The 22,066-nt window shown below is 38.1% G+C and overlaps 1 protein-coding gene across 4 annotated transcripts in view; it reads left to right on the top strand.

Annotated features, from left to right (window-relative positions):
• The window catches only part of SDCCAG8 (SHH signaling and ciliogenesis regulator SDCCAG8), a 261,877-nt gene that overhangs the window by 166,876 nt on the left and 72,935 nt on the right, over positions 1–22,066 (top strand). For 2 of the 4 annotated variants that reach the window (XM_007182438.3, XM_028166594.2), the window contains exons 14-16: positions 2,264–2,391; positions 4,512–4,620; positions 13,572–13,703. In XM_007182438.3, the coding sequence (XP_007182500.2) occupies positions 2,264–2,391; positions 4,512–4,620; positions 13,572–13,703 (369 nt within the window). Of the gene's footprint in view, positions 1–2,263; positions 2,392–4,511; positions 4,621–13,571; positions 13,704–14,312; positions 14,686–22,066 lie in introns of those variants that run through there. The other 2 variants (XM_028166595.2, XR_009008858.1) reach the window with 2 other exon arrangements.

Genomic DNA, 22,066 nt, shown 5'->3' with positions numbered 1-22,066 from the left:
AGATCAGTAATTAGGTTCCTCATTCTGAAATTTACTGGTGAGACTGGCAGCCCCTTTGTGTAAGTGAACCATAAGCCCCAGTTTACAAAGGGTAGTCCCAGTTATGACTGTTTGTCATGGTATAATTACTTATGATTAATTATTAATAATGCCCCTTTTCACTCTCAAATGGGTATTGGCTTTGAACAATGCATTTTTTGGTCACCCGATTACTGGGGATCTCAGAGTCCTAGGTCTCCCGACCTATATCCCCTGCTCTAGCTAGGATTCTGTCTTGGGGATGGTTACTCAGTGAAAGAATCCACAGTGCTCTCTTCAAGCTGACCCCTTCAGCAGGAGCAGCTCCATCTGGCAACACCTTTAGAGGCATTCTCTTCCATACACTCTTCTCTCTTTTTTTTCACGTCTGGAAAGTTTTTGCCTCCTCATTTAAGACTTGAGCAGATTCTTCAGCTTCACTTAAAGACTGCAGCCTTCTTTCCCCTATGGCAAGTATATAAGAACATCCGTTCATTAAACATTCACTGCCCACTTCTGTGGCCATGTACTGAGCTGGGTTCATGGTATAGAGAGACAAAGATGGCAAAAAGGGACAGACAAGTAAACCAATAACCAAAGTGTGATGAATGCTATCTTAGTAGGATACATACATACACAACATATACTGATGTCACTGTAGAAAGAACAGTTAATTTAGGAGAGAGGGGAAAGAGAGGAGGGGAATTTTGAGCAGGTCCTAAAGGAGCAGTATACATTGAACAGGGGTGACGGGTTGGTGGGAGGCAGAGAGGGGTGAGGTGGGCGGGGGAAAAAAACATCCCAGCAAAACGCAGAGACATGTGCAGCTTTCCATGGCCGGAAAATACGTGGTATGACTGGGGAGGCAAAAAGTGGCCTCGACGGACCATCCATGTGTTGCAGTATACCAGTTTGGAACTGAGTGTGAGGCAAGACCTTGGAGCAAGTCCACGGGGTGTTGTTACTAGAAGTACCAGAAGGGACCTTATTTCACATTTAGCGTGGCCCCCTGATTATCCATTTGATTGAGGTGTGGGTGTATTTTCATTCTGGAATTTTGTACTACATTACCGCATGCATTGACTGATTTCAATACAGACTTTCCTTATGTTGCTTTATGATTAGAAGCCAGTGATTTGAAGTTCCACAGCAGTACATAGACTAGTAGTGATAGCTTTATGGAATTGTTTATTTTTAGTTTGGCAAGACAAGACAGTAAATATCTCAATTAGTAAACTAAAGCAGCATGGATGAGAAATGCCCACAAGAAGATTAGGAGTTAGAAATAACTAAGCCAGTTAATTGAAGGAAACTTTCATATCACTTACCCATATTTAGAGAATAAAGAACCAACCTAATGTGTGTATGTGTGTGTGTGTGTGTGTGTTTATGTGTGTGTGCTCACACACAGTGTCATTATTCACAGTGGTGCCAGTGATGAGGTCCTTTGCATTCTTCAGGTTCTAATTGTTTAGGAAGTTCCTCTCTTTAGGATCCACTATGATTGGATATTGACCCATCCACTGGTTAATATCCAGTCACAGTGGGGTGAAATACATCGTCTTTGACTACAGAAGCTTCTCATCCTGCAATTTCTTTCAGTGTGACCCAAAAGGGATCTTATTATGAAGTGCTGGGAGAAGTTTTTTATTTTCATATTCATATTTATATTCACATTACATGGCCTAATGTGTGAAAATATTTAAGGAAAACATGCATGTGGTACTGCAGAATCATTTACTTGCCTCCAGATAGAATCGCCTACATTATATTTGAGATTCCGTTTTAAGTTTGGGAGGAAAAGCAGAGGTGATCTACAAAACTTAGTTTCAAGAATTTAAGTTTCGGGTGTATTGAGTCATGCTGTTCCTGTAACTTCAGGATCTTTAGGAAATATTGACCATTCAAAAGAAAAAAGATTAATTGGCGGTACATAACATTGAGAATGTTATAGAGAATGGTGTTTGTGTTTTACAGTTACAAAATGGCATTATTCAGTTGTCATGATTTTTTGATTTTTAAAGTTGCTTACTTTAGTCCATTTGGATTTATGGCAAGTATTTAACATTGTATGAAAGGTCCTTTGGATTTTCCGCCTCAAGTAAGGGGGAGCCTGTAGAAAGATTGTTGTCTACTTATGCTTAACCATTTACTACGTATCAGCTCTCTGTGGTCTGTAGGGGAAATGATGGGGATTAGTGCATCTGTAGTTTAAATTTCTGTCTGTCTCCTCTCTGCCTTGTAGACTGGAAAAAGATAGCATTCAGCAGAGCTTTAGCAACGATGCAAAGGCCCAAGCCCTTCAGGCCCAGCAAAGAGAGCAGGAGCTGACACAGAAGATACAGCAAATGGAGGCCCAGCATGACAAAACTGGTAGGTGGTAGGGAAAGATTAGAGCCTGGGCACTTGCTCACAAGCCAGGCCCACGCCTTACTGTGAAATGACATCAGGAACACCTGTAACCTTTGGCTGGCCGAAGGGAGCAGATGCTAACTACACCGGAGATTCCGAATTACATATTAGTTAGCGTTTAAAAGAGAAAATGGAAAGTATTGCCCACTGTCTGTTGATTTCAGAGTGCTGCTCTCACATCTGTTGCACCATCTGGATTATGAGTTTATTTACCTGTGTTCAAGAAACGTAAAGCTGAGAGAGACCACAACAAAGTAGAAAAACAAAGGGCTTGTTTTTGGCTGGGTTTTCAGGCACACATGTTATATAAAGAAAATAGCATCAGAAGCTCTGCGGGAAATGCTCTGAGCTTACAGTTAGAGTCTCCTGAATAGCATTGAACAGTTCCCACAGTACACACATTATAGCTACTCTAAAAGCCTAATGAGTTTGCTTCAGCATCCAAACTGGAGAAAAGCTTTAGCCATTAATCGGTTCTTAATTCACTGTCGCAGCTGGATGTAATTCAGTGGCTCCAAATTGATATGTTCCTTTATTTAATCTTTGCAGCTTCGAACGTTTTTAGCATTTGTATGATTTCCCCACCTCCCCCAACCCAGTCTAGAGTGATGTTTAATCCTTTGCATTCTTCAAGTTCTCACAACTGCTGTTAAAATTCACTAATACAAGGCATTGACCACAGCTGGCAGCTTGGCTAAAAATTGCCATCTTTCATCACATTGGCACTATTCTGCAGACTGAGTTGGCCAGTAACTCTTTACCTTTAATTTGAAAGTAAAATGCACTTTGAAAATAGGCAGTTTGATTTGTTCAGTCGGAGCATTATGTAGTTCCTTTCACTTTTGAGTTGTGTGTTCACAGACAGTGTTAGTCAAAACAAGACAGTGTCAGTCATTATAACTCCACACCACATACACCAAGCTGATTGTACTATTAAAACAAAAGTTTAATTGATCCTGTTTCTTCCAGAAAAATGTTGCTTAATTTTTAGTGCCTTGATTTATTTTGCTTTGTATGCTATATGCTTTTTTGTCAGTCATTGTCTAAAACTGAAAAGAAAGGGCCTGTTAAACCTTTCACCTAAAGATAATTTTCATGTGATTTAATGTATACTATATTTGATGACATGGTAATAAATGGTTGCTTATCCTGTAAGTGAAAAATTGCTAATGTAAAATTCATTAAATAATCTGTTTGCTAATAAAGAGGCAAATGTCATATTGATCCACATAATTCATTCCATCACTTTCAGTAGAGATTTTCTTCTCACAGTGTTTGGCCAGAAGAAATGAAAATTCACCAGGCTTGGTAGTTGTTTTTCCACTAAAAACAAAAGGAGAAGATTACAGGATGAATTATTGTTTGCCTCCACTACTAGCAGGATCCCGGTGATCAAGGAGTCTTGGGCAGTATCTCTGAGTGCTAGATAAGAGTATTAACTGAGCCACCATGAGAATACTTTCTTTTGTTTTGCGCAAAAATACATACTCTCTTCAGTTTCTTTGATCAGATCTTCATTGAAGCTCACACTAAGTAGATAAGGAAAATTATTTATTTCCAATAAAATAAGGAAAGTTATGTATTTTTCTTTTATGATTAGAGAATTATATGCAAGATTGGGGTAGTGAAATATGTGAGCAGATATGAAACATAAAGCATGAATTACAGTGTAGAAAGAGTTCCTCAATTATTTTAGTTTTGAATTATCTGGCTGTGATAAATTTGACACTCTGTTTATAGTAAAATTATCAAAGTAAAAATATATTGCATATTACAAAGATATAAGCATCTATGACTCCACTTGAGGTATTTGACAATTTATTAACATGTTAAAAATTACACAAAGCTGATATGATCAAAAATGTTTCTGGTGTGTAATTATTAGGGAAATAAATGTCTCACAAGATTTAGTGTCTTGCCAGATGAGCATTCCTTTGACCTAGGACCATAAAAGTGATCTAGCGTCTTATAGGAAAAGTGTGGTTGTCTTAGCACTTTTACCACTATACATGTGGAAGCACTGCAGAGCTACAACCATAAACATCTTATGTTGTTGGGGGGGTGGTTATTGTTATTTCTAGAAAATGAACAGTATTCATTGCTGACCTCCCAGAATTCATTTCTGACAAAGTTAAAGGAAGAGTGCTGCACATTAGCCAAGAAACTGGAACAAATCTCTCAGAAAAGCAGGTGGGTAATATTATACAATACTTTCAGAGCACTGTTTATATGAATACTGTAATTTTTTTCTTAAAAGACAGCATTTCCACTATTTTATAGTCTAATGTCAAAATTAGATATGTATTGACATATTTCCTGTAAAAAAACATTTTCTCTCCATGAAAATTTTCTTAATTGTCCATACAGACACCTTGATGTTTTTTCATAATTAGGTATACATACTATAATTTGACTTTTTTAATGTTCAGAATTGAAAACTATGAAATTTCAGAGCACAAAGGTCAAGATGGCATCCTTTTAATAAAGGATGCAGATAAATCAAGCAGTTCCAAAGTCATATTTTAACACAGCTAACATATTTTAGTCTATTATCATAGTTCTCCATGAACACATAAAAGCTATCTTTAAGGCAAATGATAATGGGTAAAATATGAATGTATAAAAATAAAAGTAGATGATACTTTGAAATAAACCAAAACCATCTTTTCTTTCTCCTAAAATTGTTTTATTTTAATAAAATAGCCATTGTTGATTTTGTAGGTACATGCTCTTTTATAAATCCACTGATTGGGTTCTTAATGAATTTTTTTCTGTATATTTTCTAAGCATATTATCTCAATAAATGAATTATTTATATTCTAAATTCTAAGAAGCCTGAGTTCTCACCTTAGCTCTGACAGTAGCTGCGTAATCTTGGACAAATTTATTTGACCTGCTTGAACTGTGGTTTCCTCTTGTAAACGAATGATATTGAACAGAATCACTTTGACTTGAACTCAAAAGAAATCATTCATTTAACTAGCTAGGTATAAAATGTCGCATTACAGTATAACCTAATGGGAAAATAATCTGTGTATCTTCTCTTGCATACTTTTCTGAAACTCACTTAGATCATCAAAGAACAAGCAATAAGGCTCAGCAAACCAACTACTGACTTAGGTTTATTATTCAGAAAGAATTTCTAGGAGGGTCAGAGCATGTCTGATCACTCTGAGCCCTATCTTGGGTTCCTGCATCAATAAGCTGGCTTACCTTATGGAATCCCCATCCCTGAATTTTTTGGAAAATCAGGGGGCTTAGGCTTATGAATCCAATTCTTTCTGCTCACAGGAAGGCAGAAGCTCCTATAACCACCCAGAATGTGCTCTGAACATGCACCTTCTTAGCGAATACTAATTAAGTATCTTGTTTGGGATGGGAAAAGGCTTAGGGTACCAAAATACCCAGTATTTTCAGGAAACTTGACAAGGAAACCCAAATAATTTTGCAGTGGAAAAGACCCTCATAATATATCAACAGGACATATTCCTAACTAGAAATATTTGATTTACCTCACACAGATACAAACAAACTGGATTAATAATTTAAGAAAAAATTATTTTGAATTGGGTCTTAAAAGATTGTGTTATCTTAAGATTGCTTTGGGATTGATTATTGATTAATTATCTTGCTGTCTAAGGAGACATAATTGAGGAAATTGAAGTGTATAAAAGAGAAAGAGAAGCTATATGCTTGCTATATATTATTTAATTCTCACAACAGCTTGAGACATGAATTATTACCTTCTTTTACAGAGGAGGAAACCAATACTCAGAATGTTTAAATAGCTAGTAAGTAGGAGCACTAGAATTCTAACTTAGACGTTTCTGGTTCCAAAGCCTATGATCTTTCTTACAATAAGTATAATTATTTTATATCTACTACTAAAGAAAATCCAGGCCAAAGTAGTTACGATGGGAAAGTTTAGGAAAGAAAAATTAATCTTTATATTTCCATGGAGAAGTAAGCATACTTGGCATGTGAGGGTTAACCTGTGAGCCTGGGTTAACCTGTGCCATGTGCCCTGAGGCCTTCTTTCCCCTGCTCTAGGTCTATCAATTTACCCTGTACTAGTCTAGTGAACTTGAACCTCATCGTGTCTTCTCTTCAACTCCTCTCACTTCTGATTCTAGCTCCTGACTGCTACTTTGTAAATTGAATGTGTTCCTTTATGTCTGATACACAGCTGGCACCTGATACATATTTACTGAATGAATGAATGAAACAAACAAGCATGGTGCTACTACCCCCTGTATCCTGATCTGACTCTGATTCCAGACTATTCCTTTGTTGATGACAGGCAGTGTGCAGTAAAAAAACACTTTGGAATTCAGAAGGAACAAGGTTTGAATCTTGCTCTGCCACTTAGCTTCATGACCTTGCATACATCGCTTAATTTCTCCAAACCTCAGCTTCTCCATCTGTAAAAACCTTTTTAAAAACTATGTTGCAGGATTATGGTGGGAATTAGAAATTTAGAGAGATGTATATAGGTACACACATATACATAGCACCTAACACCATGCTTGACCCATAGAAGTATACAGTAGGTGCTATTGCTGTCATTGATGGTATCATTTTAAGGGTCTTGACTGGCAATTAGGATATCACTTCACCTAGCTATTATTGTCTTTGCCAGAGTCTGAGTGACATAATTCTCTGACAGACATAAAGTCTATACCACAATGGAAAACCTTTTTGAAGGTAATGCAGGATCAGGAAAATGTGGATTTGGTTGTGTTTCAGCTCCTGCTCTGGTACCTTGTCTTGTAAGTCTGAAGAGTTAAAATACGCATCTACTGTAACTTTATAAGTTGATCCGAAACTAAAACCTAGCAAATAATAAAGACTGGATAAGTTGTAACTTATTACTGTTAAAACTTTTAAGTGCCCCTAAAATTTACAAAATGTACATTTTGTGTGTCTCACAAGAAATTAGCATTATAAATAGGATAAATTGTGATTTGCGGGGGTGTGGTTCGTTTGTTCACTCTTAATTTCTCATTTCACTCTGGCTTCCTACATGAAAGACACTCCATTTTGATATTACCTTTGCTTTGAAAACACCTATAAAACTTGAAGGGCTCAGAGTGTTTCTTTTAAAGTAAAGCTATACATTTATTATTAAGCCTTGTAGAAGCCCTCCAGGAGTGAGCCTCTACATACCCTCTACTAAACTTTTAAGATAAACAATTCCCCCTGTGCTTTGAGGTGAGGAAATCCTGAAGTTTTTTGAGCTTTCTAAACTGTTGTCATTGTGAAAGCACAGTCTCTAAAATAATTATGTAGACCATATGGTAATTTTAATCCAGGTTTTCCTCAGAGTACTGCAGTAAAATTTTTCCTGAAAGTAAGTGTATTTATTTCATGTTGACCAACAATTTAAACATTTTTTTTGTCTAAGAGTTTCATGTTATTCGAAATCCCATACTAACTAAATGGATTCATACCATTTAAAATAAGCTTTTTTTTTTTTTTTTTTAAACTCACAGATCTAGTCCTCTGTCTAGAGCCCCTGAAGAATCACTGGGAAAGCTGACAATCCGGGAGCACCAATCCCAGACACTCTTACTCTCTATCCCATCCTCCTGCTAGGCCGCTTTATGAAAGTGTTTAGAAGTGGTTCCTCCGTGTGTGTGTCCTGTTCTATGTGTTTCTCCCCAAGTAGATGTAAGTCGCATTATGGCTGTGCCCATGGCTTCTGCTGTCTGCAAGCCCTCCACAGTGAAGAGCCGGTACTTCCTGCACAGTATGCCTTCCACACTGCTCCGGTGGTGTCTGTAACCCCAGGGTTTGTGAACGGCACGTCCCATTTTAATACGAAAAGTGAACTGCCAATTCCATGCATTTTATATAGCTTGTTTTTGAGCATCAGACAAGACAAGTAATTCCATTTTGCTTTTAATTGGCACTAGGCAGACATTCTGGCTGATTTTAGATGAAACTCACATAAACTTCAGCTCCCTTTTGTCTTTATTCCCCAGGACTCTGAGAGCTTATTACAGTGGTAGGGTTGTTTCTGAAGTTGGTAAATGGAGATATTTAAATATCTTTGGTGCAACTGTGATTTTTCTTTATCAAAGTGAAGGAGGTGTTCCCTCTCCCCAGGCACTTAGATGAATCAGCAGTAAAATGTTTGCAGTGCAATCTAAAACATGGCCTGGGAAGAGCTCAGAGAGGTTGGGCACCGGCTAGGAAGGGAGCCTCTGCCAGCTGCAGACTGGAGATCCAGCATGTGCTAGGTTTTCACCTCTCAACACTTTTGCCCCAGTGAAAAGAAAAGGATGTAGAGCATAGAGCTGGGGTCTGCATGGTTTTGCTTCTCTTTCTTTTCTATCATTGTCACTTTCGGGGTTGCTAGGTTCGTGGATTGATGTCTAACACTACCCGTTGTGTATTTGTGATTTGCGTTTTGTAATTAAGAGGAACAATGGGAGTCCACTGGGTCTCGTTATATATAATGGTTGGTTTAATTTGTTTCACTTCTATCTTGTTAATTGTAAATTGATCATTAAGATTTGAATTCTAATCTGTCACCAGGGTTGTGGGTATTGAGGCTAGAGCAATGATCCTGGTTTTAATCACTGATGATGAGAAACAAATTTTATAATTTTGCTACATATTGCAGTTCATATATTTTAACACTGTATTTTATGGTGTTATAAATATTGTTAAATGACTTTTAGTGTAGTTTTACTGTGTGGGCTATAATGTATAAATTATATTACTGTTTTGGCAACAGTAGGTATCCAACTGTGTGAGTTTAATTGAAGTAAAGAACACATACCCGGTTGAACTATTTTTTTTCCCTGGCATGTTTAGATGATGTTAGTTTGGGATGCTACAAAAATTATATTCTACAAGAAGAAACTGATATTGGCCTCTGCTAATTATTACCGAAAGTTGAATGAGACTCTAAAAGAGTAAAAAATTAAGGGGTCATGTTTTTTCCTTAAAAAGCAATTATCACTGTAATCCTAATTATCGTAGTAAAATATTATACTTCATGAAAATGTAATTACACAGTATAACTGGTATATAAAAATGCAGTGAGAAGTTCATGCTTCTGTAAAGGCAGAAATTACCTAAATTTTCTATGAAAATGGATTAGAATCAATTTTCTTTTTATATGACCCTAGGACAATCACGCCACAAATGTAATCTCAAGCTAACATAGAAGCTTGTAAGTTTACTCTTTGAACTTTGCAAACTGCTAGTTCTTTCAATATATCATGGACTCTAGACAGATAAAAGATGATGTCCATGTACATATACCAAATTTTTATTGAACATTGGAAGCTGGTAGGCAAATTACTATTATAAACAAGGAAAAGCATACACATAAAATATGCAAAGCAGAAAAGTACTGTAGCAATAAAATACTTGATAGTAATATGTACTTTACAATTAACATTTATATTTTTGAAATTCTGTATATAAGATATCCTCAATATAGGGCATTTGGATATAAATGCAAAGAAGAATTAAGGAAAAAAATTTCCTGTAACATTACCATCCGGCTAACTATAACTATTGTTAACTTTTGACATGTTTCCTTTCAGTCATTTTCCATGTGTAGGTAAATGTGTATGTTACCATGCATTTATATTGTGAGTGATATACATATGTGTGTGTATATATATATATACACATACAGTTTTACATCCTGCTTTTTTTACTTAATATTATCTGATGAACACTTTTCTACATCAGTAAATACTTGGGAAACATAATTTTAATTGAATCATTTGTATGAATAATAATTCATCAGAATTTTAAACTCTTTTTAAATGTAATGAATAATATAATAATAATTTTATACATAAATCTGAATTTTTTCATGATTTTCTTAGTTGAGATGTCTAAAAGGGGATTGCTGGTCCAAAGACTATGAACCCTGTTAAGGCTCTTAATGTGTATGACTTTGCTCAAGTACTGCACTAAATTCTGCTCAGTATATACGTGTACATACCAGTTTGTGACAAAAAGAAGTGAGAGGTTTTTCAAAAAAGGAGTGAGGGGCCATGTTGCAGAGTGGGTGGGACAACCCCTTTAGAGTTGGACAGACCAGTGTTTGTGTCTGGGCTTGGCTAATCACCATTTAGGTGACCTTAGGCGAATTATTAAACCTCATATTTACCTCCCAGAGAAAAGGGAATAAGCACTTACCTTGTAGGATTAATTGAGACCATAATGTAAAGGATGAATTCCACTACCTGGTGTAGTGTAGGCATACAGTAAATGTTTTATTAGGCATTTCTTTGAATAATAGGGAAATTGAATGTTTTATAAATGTTTATTGATCATTTATGTTTCTTCCTCTGTATTTTTCATATCCCTTGTACTTTTTTAATTGGAATTTTGATGAAGAGTGGGGATAGCAGTTTATTATATAATGCTTCTAATATTCATTTGTCTCATTTTTTACGTTCCCCTTTTTTTAATTTTGAAAAATTTGTTCCCAGTTCTTTTTGTTTCTTAAGAATTTTTTCAAAATCAAGGTGACTTTATTTTTTGTTTTAAATATTACAATACATGTCCATTGTAAAAATTCAGAAAATACAGAAAAGGAAAAAAAATTTTTTATATTTCTAATCTGGACACCAAGAGATCATCAATATTAATATGTGGTATACATGTCAAAATATTTTTTATTTTATAAAATAGAATTACCTTATGCTGATTTTTAATATTTTCCTTTTTTACCAATATGTCATATTTTTAGGTCAATATATAACACCAATAAATAGCCATATTATCAGAATAGCATCTTGATATTTCTTTTTTTAAGTAATGTAACTAATCATCTGTTGATACATTTCTGGGTTAAGTTTTCATATATTGGGTTACAGAGCAAGGTTGTTTCTAGAAACAGTGCTACAAGGAACATGCTCATGAAAACATATGATTTTGTTGTGTGTAAAAGCTTTATATTCTTATATTGTAAAATCTATGTTTTCTTCGTGACTTTTAAAAAGTGACTTGTTTTTCTGGGAAAGTACCTGAGAACAGATAAATATTCTTACGCATTTTTTTCTAATCCGGTTTAAGGATATTTTTGGTCCTTTTGGAATTTTAGTGCATAGTGCATATTGTGATAGGAAATACTAATTGTGGAAGAATACTAAATTAAAAATTTCATATAACTGCTCCTAAATTCTTTTATATTGTATGTGATTTTGAAAGGATAGACATAGTCATTGTTTACTTATTTAGACTATTTCAAATATAAGTAAATTATTATTAGAAGAAGTAAATATAGATTGAGTGCTTAATCTGAGCTTGAAAATGAGATAATCCATGCCCTTGTGTGTAATCTGTAATCTAGCAAGAAGGATGAGGCACAGAGCACAATTCACAGGAATAAATTATAAGCTAATGCATGCGTAGAAGCTAGAGGTAGTTTCAAAAAATGTGCTGACATACTGAGAACTGCAAGTATTAATCAGAGCAAGCTTCCTTCGAGATGAAACTTGAACCAAGGTGAAAACAAAATGAGGAATGAGGTGAACTAAAAGCGAGCGATTGTTTCATACCATGTGAAGCAGCTTGGTCCTTGGGGTAAATTCCCTTAGCAAATCCAAATCTTTTGTAGGAAAAAAAAAAAAAAATGGCTATTTCACCTAATGGAGGAATCCTTTCTTTGGAGGGAAATAATTTTACATCAAGCATCTCACATAAACTTCAAGAAACAAACCAATTGTTAACTACTCGTATTTTAATGTGCAAGAGTTTTAAACTTTCAGTTCTAACCTATGAGGCAGTAGAGTATGAGGAGATGGTGAAGTAAGGAGTAATGTTTAATTAAGTCAAGGACAAAGTACAATTTTTCTTGGACAGATGTCTTTCTTAGCTTCAAATTTTGAGCCTTGAAATGGCCATCCAAGACACTGAAGAAGTAACGTTATTTCCTGACAAACATCAATCATCACCAAAGTAGATAGATATCTGTAATCCCAAATGAAATAATGTGAAGACAGAAAGAAAATTGGGGGAATGGTACCTCACTTAGCAAATGGAGGAAAGTGAGTCTTAAATGTCTGCAGACAGGGATACTTGTATGTGAAGCAAGCTGATCTGCTCTCAGGATCCCAAAAAGACTTGGAAGGCAGGAGTGGAATATAGGACTGAAACCAAAGTTGACAGTTCTACCCCCACCCCATGCAGCCAGGTGACTATCCCTCCTCCACCCAGAAAACTAGGAGCTTCCTCTCTGAAGAGATTAAACCAGCAGGCACTGGTGAAAATAGCTGCACTGAAATTAGAATAGAGGAATTAATTAAAAGTGTACATTCTGAAAGGTGAGTACACCACCCCTCTATTTCCAACCAGCTCCTAGACCACTGATGGTTAGGGTTGTACACAACAAGCAGGAAACTGGAGAATCCTTCTTTTGAGAAACAGAATGGCCACAGGGGAAAGAATTACAGATACTGATAATATTGGGAATCTCCCATCAGAAAAGATGGCTTGCCACTCAATCATTCTACACTAAAGTCCACTTGTTTAGGGAAAATAAATGTACACAAATGCATGTGTAATCGTGATATACTCCCTAGACAACAAGGACCAATATTTATGTAATTGTTATGACATAAAACTAATACTGATTTAACTACAAACTGAAATATTAGTAATTACATTGACAAGCTGGAGGTGGAGTCAGGGGGCAGAGAACCACCATTTTTTAAAACTATATGATTTTAATCATGTACCATTAAATTAGCTATGTTAATTAAAAGAAACAACTCTCTGTCAGAAATTAGGCCTGAGGTTGTTCCTGTAACAGCATGGTAGCTGGCCTGTAATAGATACTCAGTAAATATTTGGTAAACTAATAGCTGTCTTTTTAAAACTGGGATTTGATTATTATCATTTTTGTCTTGTTCTTTGAAAAAACTATCTCTGTTGAAGTTGTTATTCCTTTGTCTGTCTACCACTTGAGTTCCTGCAGTGTGTATATTCCTTCTACTAGACATTCTGTAATTTCTGAAATATTTTATTTTACATAAAATAATTTTTATTGACACGGTTATGTTTAAGTACAGAGTTCAAGAAAATGATAAGGTTATACACTAAAAACATGCTCTTGGTAATAAGAACCTTCAACATCTGTCACTTCTGTGTTTATACCTCTCTAGATCTGAAATAGCTCAGCTCAGTCAAGAAAAAAGGTATACATATGACAAACTGGAAAAGTTACAGAGAAGAAATGATGAATTGGAGGAACAGTGTGTCCAGCATGGGAGACTACATGAGATAATGAAGCAAAGGTAATAAAGACTTAACAATCAACTGATGTGCCACATATTGAATGTGTTTGGTTCAAAAACAGAATGGGAATTGCTGTGGAATAAATAGAAGTCATGGTTACTGTGGTACTCAAGGGACATGCTTAAAATCTAATATTTCTATATATTTACGCTTTCTCAATTTAGGTTGTTCTTATAATACACAGAGAGGAGAGCACTTTCCCTCTTTACTGTTCTCTAAAGACACAGAAGTAGATTTAATAAAGAACATTGTAGGAAAACCATCTACCTTTAAGGTGCAAGCTGGTAATGTAATATGCAGGAATTTCAAAACTTCTCTTCTAGCAATTAGGTTTTGTATGTATTTTTGTAAGATAAAACATGTACGGCCTAAGAAGGTTAAATATATTGCTAGAGTCAGAATTTGACTCCAGACCCTTTGGTTCTTCCTAGTGGTGTACTTTGAGCAAGTTACTTAACCTCTCTGAGCATCAGTTTCTTCATCTATATATTGGAGCTAACAATAGCCACTTTGCAGTTTGACATAAAGATCAAATATAATATATGTAAAGCACCTGGCTCATAATAGCCACGTACTAAATGGAATCAATATTTACTCTCTTTTTCTAGATGGAGAAGCTCAAGCTGAGAGATACTAATGTATTTGCTCAAAGTGCCATATTGAGTAAGTTGGTAGAGTTCAAACTTGAATCATGATCTTTTGATTCCAAATTCCTTTGCTTTTTTGTGCAGTATTTTTTTGTGTGTGAAAAACACAGTCCCTTATTATTTACTATAAATGTGTCATTCCTAATTTCTATACAGTGATGAAAATACCCAGGAAAAAAAATCTCAGCAATCACGTACATAACAGCAGTTAACCTTCCAGTGGAGATAGTTTTCTTGGCATCCATCTCCCCATTTCTATCCCATTCCCCAGACACCCCAGGCCTACTCTGTTTCAAAATCAATTGTTCATATAACTGAGGGGAAAATAAAATATTTAAATACTCCTTTTATCATTATTTTTTAATTTAAAGTAAACATAGAGTCCCTTGGCAGGGGGAGGAGGAATGTTTATAAATGTGATCACTTGCTCTATTGAAGAGAAGAAAGGTAGTCAGAAAATGATACCATAATATTAAATATGAGTATACTTATAAAGTATTAATCATTCATTTATTTTCTAAGCCAGAGATCAGCAAACTATTTCTGTAAAGGACCAGAGAGTGAAATATTTTAGGCTTCCTGGGCCACGAGTAGTCTCTGTCATGTAGTGTTTGTTTTGTTTTTGCGTTTTCTTACAACCCTTTAAAAAGACAAAAACCATTCTTAGCTAGAAGGCCAACAGAATGAGTGAAAAGATTTGGACCTTGGGCTATAATTTGCTCCTGTACTATGCAACCAACTCATCTTTCTAATATTTCTTTTCTTACATCTGTATATTGTTTTAGAGTTCACAAAATTCACCTCACGCATGTTTTCTTACCTGAAACAAACCTGGGAAGTAGTTGTTATTATCATCTTCCTTTCCAGGTGGAGAACTAAGGCTCAGAAAGATAAAGTTGCCAACTGAAGGTCAGATAGTAAATTAATCGTTCATTCATTCAACAAATATTTATTGATTGCTACCATGTGTCATGTTCTCCACCACATGCTGGGAATAAAATAGCAAAGTAAATATAATTCCTAGTCTAATGGAGTTTACAGCCTTATAGGGAAGATGGATATTGACAAGAGGATTTCACAAATATCTAATTAATTGCAGTAATGATTAGTTATATGAAAGCGAAATATACTTTGTGGTATAAGCACATTTAATAAGGTGACTTACCCTGATCAGAAAAAGTTTCAATGAAAAAATGACACTTGAAATGAATCTGTGAGTGGCAATATAGGGATTACTAGTCCTAGGGCAGGAGCTGGCAAATTGTACCCCAGCCCAAGCCCATTTTGTATGGCTCAGGAACATAGTCATGCTCATTTATTTACATGTCATCTGTGGCTCCTTTCACCCTACAATGTCAGAGTTGAGTAGGTGAGTCAGAGACTGACCTATTGGCTCACAAAGCCTAAACTATTTACTATCTCGCCCTCTCCTAAAAAAGTTTGCCAGCTCCTCTTCTAGAGAAAAGAAAACTGTAAATTGAAGGTCCTGAGGTAGGACTTTTAAAGAAGGAAAGAAACTGTGTTTAACATGAAGAATAATGGAAAGAATAGCATGTGATGAGGTTGGAGAGGCAGGTGAGGGCCGGATAAAGACAAGGCCTTTAAGTTTTTATTGTAGACCTTTCACTTCATCCTTTTACTAAAAGGAAGATATTAAAAGATTTTTTTTAAAACACAGGAGAGTTATGTGATCAAACTTGCATTTTAAAAATAGCATTCCAGCTCCAGAGTAGATAATGGATTGGAGCAGAGCCATGGTGTTTACACAAGACCAGTTAGGGAGCTACTAGAGCAGTTAGTCAAGTGATGATGATGGCTTAGATTGAACTGATAATAATGATGCTAGAAGTAAACAAATTGGTGAAATATATAGGAGGTGAAATCAACAGGACTTAATGACTGATTGGCTATGTTGGGTAGGGAAGAGGGCATATCCATATTTATGACATGAGCAATACATACACAGTGGTAGTACTTAGTGGAATAGAAAATACACAAAATAAGCAGGTCTGTGGTCGAGATGGCCTGGGTTTGGGATAAGACCAAGTGTTAGGTTTCGACCCTGTTGAATTTAATGTTCAAGAGCATTGTACAAATGGGTATGTTGAATAAGCATGTGGACACAAGAGACTAAGCTCAGGAGTCCCTGGGCTGGAGATAGAAATCACCACTGGCTTACAGAGGATATTTGAAACCTTGGGAGTAAATGAGGTCACCTAGAGAAATAAAGTGAGAAGGAAGATGGGCTTACTGAATCCTAAAGAACATCAAAAGTTTTAAAGGTAAGGTAACCTGAGAAATAAGTAGAAACTTGAAAGGCTTGTTATCATGCATGCCTACAGATGGAAATACTTCAGGAAAGAGGAGGTGATCTACCAGATGCTGCTGAGTGATTAAATAAGAGTGAAAAGTATCCATTGGACTTAGTGACATGGACAACACTGGTTATGTTAACAAAAATATTTGTACTGGAAGAGTAGGTACAGAAATCATATAATATGGATTGAAAACTTAGTGTGAGTTGAAAAATTGAAATAGCAAATTTAAACCACTTTTTCATAAGATTTGGGTGCACAGTAAAGAGGGAAGCCAGAGAAAGCAAGAGACAGACCAACCAACTGGTGGTGGGTAGATGTATTGGGAGGGGCATTTTGAAAAAGAGAATTTTTTGAGTTGCAGTAGATGTGAATTTATTAAATTCTGATTGTCAAGATTATTAAAGTGATAAAGTCAGGAAAGTTTACATTTTCCAGCTGGTAGTTTGGAACCCCTGGTGTCCAGAAAGGCAGACCAGGGAATTCAGGCTAAAGATAGCAATGGTATTTCTTTCTAGTTATATTTTAAAATAAGTATTGATTCATATATTTCTCCCTAGAAAGTAGAACCACGTGAGAACTCCACAGTGTATACAGAGGGAGCAAGCCCTAGAGCTAGTAGAAATGGGCTGAACGCACTCATGTGTTCTCATGTGATTATTATGTCACCAACCCCCAGGAATCCTGGTGGTTTTTTTGGTTATATACTCTCACATTTTAAAAAATTTCTTATGGTAGTGTATTGTTTAAATTATATACATAAAAACCATTGAATGGGGACTTCCCTGGTGGCGCAGTGGTTAAGAATCTGCCTGCCAATGCAGGAGACACGGGTTTGATCCCTGGTCTGGGAAGATCCCACATGCTGTGGAGCAACTAAGCTCATGCGCCACAACTACTGAGCCTGCACTCTAGAGCCCATGAGCACTGAGCCCGTGTACCACAACTACTGAAGCCCGTGTGCCTAGAGCCCGTGCTCCACAACAAGAGAAGCCCATGCACCGCAATGAAGAGCAGCCCTGGCTCACCGCAACTAGAGGAAAGCCCACGTACAGCAACAAAGACCCAACACAGCCAAAAAAAAAAAAAAAAAAAAAAGATAATAATAATAAATAAATAAATAATTTTAAAAACCATTGAATGATGACATGAAGCTGCTGATTGAAATGTAACAAACTAATTATTAGTTTAGAATTGGTAATTCTTTTATAAACTACCTCACAATGATCTTTACCAAATCTGTAAGCTGTATTTTTCTAATAGAAATTTTATTCCTTGAAAACTAGTGTTAAAAATAAGAAATTTTATTCCTTGAAAACTAGTGTTAAAAATAAGAAGTAAAGTATTGATTTTTATCTAATTCAACATTAAATTTTGGAGGACTATTCATTATTTTCCGAGAAGTGCTTGAAGAAACAAAATATTGGCAAATAGAATCCAACAGCATTTAAAAAGAATTACACACCACAGTTGAGTAGGATTTATTCTAAGTATGCAAGGCTGGTTCAGTATTTGAAAATTAACTGTAATCTATCACATCAATAAGCTAAAAAAGAAAAATCACATGATCACATTAATAGATGCAGAAAAAGCTTTTGACAAAATCCAAACACATTTATGATTTTAAAAAACTCTCAGTAAACTAGAAATAGAGGGGAACTTTCTCAACTTGATAAAAAATATCTTAAAAAAAAACCCTACAGCTAACATTATACTTAATGGTGAGAAACTCAAAGCTTTCCCCATTGATCAGGTGTAAGTCAAGGATATTCCCTTTTACCCATCCTTTTCAACATCATACTGGAAGTAATGCAATAAGACAAGAAATGGAAATAAAAGGTATAAAGACTGGGAGGGAAGAGAAAAAAAAACCTTTCTTGATTGCAAGATGACCTGATCATCTATGTAGAAAATCTGAAAGAATTGACAAAAAATTCTTGGAACTAAAAAGCAATTATGGCAAGGTGGCAAGGTACAAGGTTAATATCTGAAAGTTATTTGCTTTCCTATATACCAGCAATGAACAAGTGGAATTTGAAATTAAAAACACAATACCATTTACATTAGCCCCCCTAAAATGAAAAGTTTTGGTATAAATCTAACAAATTATGTACAAGATCTAGATGAGGAAAACTATAAAACTCTGATGAATGAAATCAAAGAAGAACTAATAATTAGAGAGATATTCAGGTTAATGGATAAGAAGACTCAGTTTCAAAGGAGGTCAAGAGGGTGGAGGAGTAGGAGGACGTGGAGTTCACCTCTCCCCACAAATGCATCAAGAATACATCTACAAATGGAACAGTTCTCACAGAGCACTGGCTGAACATTGGCAGAGGACCTTGGACACCAAAAAGGACAAGAAAGATCCCCCATAACCAGGTAGGATGAAAGAAAGAAGAAGGGGGAAAGAAGAGGAGAGGAAGCAGGATGGGAACGGCAGCCCTGGGGTGGAGCTTGAGGAGAGGAGAGGTTCCTGCATCTGAGGAAGCCCCCTCACTGGTGGGTAGATCAGTTGGGACAGAAGGGGAGCTTCGGGGCTATCGGAAGAGAGTGCAGCAACTGTTCTGTGGCAGGCAGGACAGAGTGAGACCTACACGGACGGTTCGTGCCACAGCCCTGTGTGCCCCAGCTGTAGACGTGTCCCCGGTGAGGATGGGGGCTGCGTGCTGGAATGTGGAGTTTGGAGAGCAAAGCTGGGTAGAGGACTGCTGTTGGCTATAAGGAGACAGCCTGAGGGGATGGGGGTGAGGACACTGCAACCAGGAATGCCTGTGGAGGAAACCCAGACTGCCATAGAAGCAAAGCGATGTGTAAGGGGCAGAGCTGCCATTGCAGGCTCTCTCCCCATGTGCCACCCCTTCCTCCCTGGGCACTAGGAAGGGCCTCTGCTGGGGCCAGCCCTCTTGAGCCAGCAGCCGGGTGCAAGGAGGGGCCCCTGCCAGGGCTAGCCTCTTGTTCAGGGGGCTGGGCACTAGGAGGGGCCCCCACCAGGGCCGGTTCTATCACGCTGGCAGCCAGGCACTAGGGGGACCCCTCTGGGGCCTACTCTATCCTGCCTGTGGCTGGGTGCTAGGAGGCCCCCCTCCCCCCAAGGGCCAGCTCTCCTGTGCCCACGATGGCTGGCTCCCTCACATGCCTTGTCACCACCAGGGCCAGCTTCCCCACGTGCCTCATCAACAATAGGGCTGGCTCGCCCACGCCTGTGGCTGGGTATTAGGAAGGGCCCCCATTGGGGCCGACTCTCTTGTGCCTGCGGCCGCCAGCTCCCCCTCATGCCTGTTGCTGCCAGGGCTCCTGTGACCCCAGCCACCGTGCTGCTGCCACAACCCCCCCTTGCCGGAGTGGACTCCTGTGCTCCAGGGCAGCCTTGAGAGCAGACTCCTATGGGTGGCCCACAAGCAGAGGTGGGGCTGAAACCACAACTGAGCCCTAGGGGCCATGCAACTAAGAAAGAAAAGCTGAAACCTCTCCACACAGCTGTGCAAACCATGAATTGACAATGCTGCAACTGGCTTTGTAAACTCAGTGCCTACAGAACATCTGAATGAACAGCCAGTGCTCCTGCAACCAAGATGGGCCTAGCTTTAGCAGCTGTAGATTTTGTCGGCACATACGCATGGGGGTTGGGCCAGACTAGAGTCAGAGCTGCCCCCGTAGCACCCACAGTAGGTCCAATCCATGATTACTACAATCCTGGGACCTGACTTAAGTGGATCTATGCTGGTGGTCTGGTGAAAACAATATCTGAGAGACACGAGGGCCAACTGCCGGCATACCCACAGTTAAGGTGGGGCCTAGAGCAGTGCCAACAACAGTGTAAAAGAGCTCGCACAACAGGTGAAAAGTGACATAACAGAGCACAGCCACAGCTGAACAGGTCCAGAGGAGGAATACTCAGAGGCTTCCCTCCCAGTGGGAGTACTCCAATCCTACTACCTCACACCACAGATCAGAAACACAGCTAAGAAACAGATCTGAGGGCCTCTACTCCAACAACTAGGGAGCAGACCCCATGTCTGACAGGGTGGTGACAACCACAGAGCAAAGGGGAGGCCCTGCTCAATATCCAGTGCTGGCTCTGTTCACCACAACATCAGTCACACCTCCTATAAAGGGGATAACGGCCAGCATACACTGATTAAGGGGTGGCAAACATCTATATTAAAAACAACCCTCGCACCAAAAAATATTAAACCCATGCAGGCTACATAGGGACATTCCCACATAAAATAGCCCTCCAAGACAGTCTGAGGGTCTGGAATTGGGTAGAAGAACCCCCAGACCATTTAGCCATGAAGGCCAGCAGGGTTTGAGTGCAGGAACTCCATAGGGCAGGAGAAACAGAGACTAAACGCTTGGATGGCACACACAAGGTCTCACATGCACTGGGACCCGGCACAAAGCAGTACCTCAATAGCAACCTGGGCTACACCTACCTAGGGGTCTTAGAGGGTGTCCTGGGGAGGTGAAGGTCGACTATCACTCACCACGAGGGCAAGAACACTGGTGGCAGAAGCCCCAGGGAATATTGATTGGAGTGAGATCTTCCGGAGGTCCATATTTTGGCACCAAGACCCAGCCCCACCCAACAACCTGTGGCTCCAAAGCTGGAAAACCTCAGGCCAAACAACCACCAAGATAGGAATACAGCCCCACCCATCAGAAGACAGGCTGCCTAAAGTCCTACTGAGCTCACATCCACCTCAAAACACACCCCTTGACATGGCCCTGCCCATCAGAGGGACAAGACCCAGCTGCACCCACGAGAGGGCAGGCACCAGTCCCTTCCACCAGGAAGGCTGCACAAGCCCCTGGACCAAACTCACCCACCAGGGAGCAGACACCAGAAGCAAGAGAACTACAGTCCTGCAGCCTGTGGAAAGGACACCACAAACACAGAAAGTTAGACAAAATGAGATGACAGAGAAATATGTTACAAAAGAAGGAACAAGATAAAAACCCACAAGAACAACTAAATGAAGAGGAGATAGGCAATCTACCTGAAAAAGAATTCAGAGTAATGATAGTAAAGATGATCCAAAATCTTGGAAAAAGAGTGGAGGGATAGATCAAGAAGATACAAGAAATGTTTAACAAGGAGCTAGAAGATTTAAAGTACAAACAAACAGATGAACAATACAATAACTGAAATGAAAAATGCAGTAGAAGGAATCCACAGCAGAATAACTGAGGCAGAAGAACGAATAAGTGAGGTGGAAGACATAGTGGTGGAAATCACTGCCACAGAACAGAATAAAGAAAAAGGAATGAAAAGAAATGAGGACAGTCTCAGAGATCTCCGGGATAATAATAAACACACCAACATTCTCATTACAGGGGTACCAGAAGGAGAAGAGAAAGAGAAAGAGCCTGAGAAAATAATTGAAGATATTTTAG

Source organism: Balaenoptera acutorostrata, chromosome 1 (genome assembly GCF_949987535.1).
Source record: "Balaenoptera acutorostrata chromosome 1, mBalAcu1.1, whole genome shotgun sequence".
NCBI classification, from domain to species: domain Eukaryota; kingdom Metazoa; phylum Chordata; class Mammalia; order Artiodactyla; family Balaenopteridae; genus Balaenoptera; species Balaenoptera acutorostrata.
This window is presented reverse-complemented; position numbering and strand designations above follow the sequence as displayed.